General features: G+C 38.3%; 1 protein-coding gene across 1 annotated transcript; it reads left to right on the top strand.

Moving 5' to 3' along the window:
- The first annotated feature begins 3,177 nt into the window (after nucleotides 1-3,177).
- LOC140858698 (uncharacterized) lies at nucleotides 3,178-3,990 on the top strand. Its single transcript, XM_073260009.1, has 3 exons — nucleotides 3,178-3,206; nucleotides 3,301-3,384; nucleotides 3,465-3,990. Exons 1-3 carry the CDS (start codon nucleotides 3,195-3,197, stop codon nucleotides 3,900-3,902), a joined length of 534 nt encoding a protein of 177 aa, XP_073116110.1. The 5' UTR covers nucleotides 3,178-3,194; the 3' UTR covers nucleotides 3,903-3,990.
- Nucleotides 3,991-4,350: the final 360 nt, after the last annotated feature.

Raw genomic sequence — 4,350 nt, 5'->3', positions numbered from 1 at the left:
CATGCATATTGAAAAGAATATATTTGATAATGTATTTTATACCATTCTCAATATCGAAGGAAGAACAAAGGATACCGTGAAGGCTCGTCTTGACTTAGAGGATATGCGGATTAGAAAGGAATTACATTTGATTCGACGAGGGGATAGGCTGGTGAAGCTATTGGCATGTTATACACTGAATCGAAGAGAGAGAAATCAATTTCTTTCATATTTGAGATCAGTGAGGTTTCCTGATGGATACACCTCAAACTTGAAACGGTGTATCAAGTCGAAAGATGGGAAGATCGTCGAGATGAAAAGTCATGATTGTCATGTACTTCTACAGCATGTGCTCCCAGTTGGTTTGCGCGGATTGTTGCCGGATAATGTGTGTGATGCGTTACTTGATCTGGGAACTTATTTTCGAGACTTATGTGCGAAGACATTGAGACGAAGTCAGATCGACATATTGGAGAAGAAGATTATCATTACTCTCTGTAAGCTCGAGATGATATTCCCTCCCGCCTTCTTTGATATCATGGTGCATCTTTCTGTTCATCTTCCACATGAGGCTAGATTGGGTGGGCCAGTACATACAAGATGGATGTACCCAATTGAAAGGTAATTGCATGATATTGTAATATTTATTATTCATTATTGTATTCTTATTATATGTGATATCAATTGATAATTTATTGAATAGGGAGATGCGTGAATACAAGAGTGCCGTCACTAACAAAGCACGGCCTGAAGGTTCAATAGCAGAGGCACATGTTATGAATGAATGTCTGACGTTCTGCTCTATGTACCTTTGACGAGTGGAGACCAAATTTACAAGGCCACAGCGGAATATTGATGTTGACGAGATTCTGACCGATGGATTGTTCGTGTTCTCCAATGTTGCCCGACCATATGGTAAAAAAGATTTTCGAATGTTGACACCACAAGAAACGGATGACATGCATTGGTATGTGCTAAACAATTACGAGGAGGTAGAAGCCTACATGATGTGAGTATATACATTTAATTTTTATTTGTTGATATATCAATGAATGCACATGGACTCTAAATTAAAATATACATGGTATTACTGTATCACTTCAGAGAACACGAAAGTGAGCTCAGAAGAAGTAATCCTACATTAGCAGCGGCACGACATAGGAATCAATTCGCATCATGGTTTGACGAACGGGTAAGTTATGTTCATGTTCATCCATGATTAAAAGTTTGTTTATATAGTATTTATCTTGTCAAATTTAACCTGCTTATTGTTCTTTTAATTGTAGATAGCTCAGCTACGTATAGACAATCCTAACTGTATCAGTAATGACTTAGCTGCACTTGCACGAAAACCTGACAGACGTGTATCAGTATATTCAGCATGCATAGTCAATGGTGTGCGATTCTTAACGGAAGATCGCGATCGTGATCGAACCACACAGAATTGTGGAATAAGCGTGGAGGGCGAGCACAAGGGTGAAATAATAGATTTTTTTGGTGTTCTGCATGAGGTTATAGAGTTGAGATATAGTGGTCTTCGACGGATTGTGTTATTCAAGTGTCGATGGTATGACTTAGGACGACACAGGCCAATTGTTATAGATCCTCAACTCGTCAGTGTCCACACTGGTCATGTATGGTATGAAAGTGATCCTTATATTTTTGCAAAGCAAGCAAGACTAGTGTGGTATATTGATGATAACAAAATGAAAGAGCCTTGGCGAGTTGCAATAAGGGCTCAGCATAGGCATTTGTTTGATCCTGCACTTTTCACATGCCCGAACGATGAACATCTTGAGAATGAAGTCTGTGCAATTATTGAAAATGAAGCATATCAAATGCAAGCACCAGATAACATATTAGTGCCAGATGATACGATTGACATAGGACAATTACAAAGAGACGACTATGAACCTGAGGATGTTTCTGTTGTTGGATCGTCCATAAGGGCACAGACACGAGCACGATCCAATAATGACTTCGTTAACGACAATGATGATAGTACTTCAGGGTCGAAGTCTTCTATGACTCCCGTCGAAGATGACTATATGGACACGAGTTCAGAATCTGAGAACAATAATTAATATGAATAAGTAATTCAATTTTTTTTTTATTATATCATGTAATACTTGAGTTTTGTTGATTACTTACTGATTTAAATTATTTTAATCATTGCAGCATCATGACTGGTCCTGGACGTAGACATTCACGGGGTAGGCAGCAGGCTCCGCTTGATGATACACATCCTCACTTTAGCATTTTGCATGATGACTCAGAGGATTTAGATGAGACTCAGTTGCCCGAGTCCACAGAGCCGCCTAGTGCTCAGCCAGAGCTTGCCCAGCCGGAGGCCATGGTACCGCAGCATCATCCCCTTACAGGTACATCTCTATCAATTTATAAACCATATATATTTTTTTGTTATATGCATTTAGTGATACATGATATATGTTCATTTCATCAATTTTTACATGTAGGAACACAGCATCGACATGCAGTGCGTGGTCCTAGTAGGGGTCTTGTTTTGGAAAAATATGTGCATACACACAATGAAAAACCGAAGGTACATATATTTCGAGATCATCCGGTTGGCACAGAGGCCAGTATCGTCGCAAATGAGATCAGTTTGTATATGTGGAATCATTTTCCGTGGGCTGCTGAAAGTTTCAAGCATGTAGCTCCTCGATACCGTGATGCTCTAGTCTCTCATATCAGGGTAAGAATTAAATTTGGATGTCTTGCATATCATTACATGATCCATATTATTTTTGGTTATGTAAATAAATTTTTTATTATATGAATAATTTTATGTATTTGCCTTTTGGTATGATTACTGTGTAGGATAATATTGACTTCGAGGATTGCACTGACGAAGAAGTGACGGCATGTATTCTCAAAATGGCTGCAAATAGATACAGAGATCGGCGATGTAGGCTTCATAAATACTGCAATGAGCTGCAGGCGAAGGGGATTGATCCTGTGACCCAGCCATACAGAAATTGGGCTGGGTCTAGTGACGATTGGCGGTGGTTATGTGAGCATTTTGGAAGTGAGACATTTCAGGTATGTCTAGTGTTCCAAGTTTTTTAATTATGTTATGTCCTTTATTGGTTATAATTGTATGTATTTTGTAGTGACGATCGGAGGCGAATAAGGTGAATAGGAGCAAGATTGATTCTATTCACACGTAAGGAAGTGCCTCTTTTGCACAGGGAATGAAGAGGATGGTATGTAACTACATTTGCAATCATACTTTGTAACTTTTTATTAAATATTTACATTATTTTGATATCTTTTTTTTCTTTTTTTTTGTTTGAACAGGGACTATCCGGAGTCGACGCCTATGCTAAATTCTATCAAAACAAGAGTGGCGAGTTCGTGACCGAGGAGGCGAGGCAGCGTCATGTAAGTATCATTACTCTACATTTTGAATACTTTTAAAGAGTTTGAAAAAAATTTATGATTTTATTTTGTTTATTGTGAAGGAAAAAATGTTAGAATTGAGAGAGCAGGCGACGAGGGAGGTGGGATCTGATGGTGATACTGGATCGCAGCAGGTTTGTTTGATGACAGATGATACGATTTTGGATACCGTCCTCGGGCGGCAGCTAGGATCTGGTCATAGCATGCGGTCCAAAAAATCACGCAGTTCGTCATCCGGCCGGTCTGATGATACATCGGTGCCAGAGGCAGTTAGGACATCCATGAGCATGATGCAAGATCAGATTAGTTACTGGATGAATCGTAGTCAGACGCTCGAGAGGATCGTAGCTGCGGTGGCGGGACGGCTCGGTATTGATGCTTCTGAGTTAGCACCTCTACAGTCACATGATGCCGCCTCTGCACCACCATCGCGACACGTATCGGGTCAGGGATCGACGCCTGGAGGAGGGAACGAGGCCAATGAGTCAGATCATACTTAGTTTGTACTTATTTTAAATTTAAAATGGTGTATGGACTTATATTTTTGTATATGACAAAGATGGTTATGAAACTTTTTGTTATTTGAAATTGGTCTTTTGACTTAGAATATTTTTATTGTGTTAACATACTGTTTATTTAAAATATGGTTGATCAGATAATTTGTATTTGAGCAGGTTTTTTTGAAAAAATAATAAAAATTTTATTTTTTATCCAAAATTTATTTTAGCGACGAAATATTAATTTCGTCGCAAAAAAATTTGTGAACCCAAAAAATAAAACATTTATTATTCATTGCGACGAAATTTTTTATTTCGTTGCTATTTTTGCGACGAAAGTCTTAGTTTCGTCGCTAAAAATTATAACTTTTGCGACGAAATTTTTATTTCGTCACAATTATGCCAGAGAATATTTTTATTTCGTCATCCTTATAGCGACGAAATTATTATT

The sequence above is a fragment of the Elaeis guineensis genome, chromosome 6, assembly GCF_000442705.2.
Source record: "Elaeis guineensis isolate ETL-2024a chromosome 6, EG11, whole genome shotgun sequence".
Lineage (NCBI taxonomy): Eukaryota > Viridiplantae > Streptophyta > Magnoliopsida > Arecales > Arecaceae > Elaeis > Elaeis guineensis.
This window is presented reverse-complemented; position numbering and strand designations above follow the sequence as displayed.

Coding starts and splice junctions, on each gene's coding strand:
- LOC140858698 (XM_073260009.1), top strand. Junction 3,385..3,464: donor AGGAGGCGAGGCAGCGTCAT/GTAAGTATCATT, acceptor TTTATTGTGAAG/GAAAAAATGTTAGAATTGAG.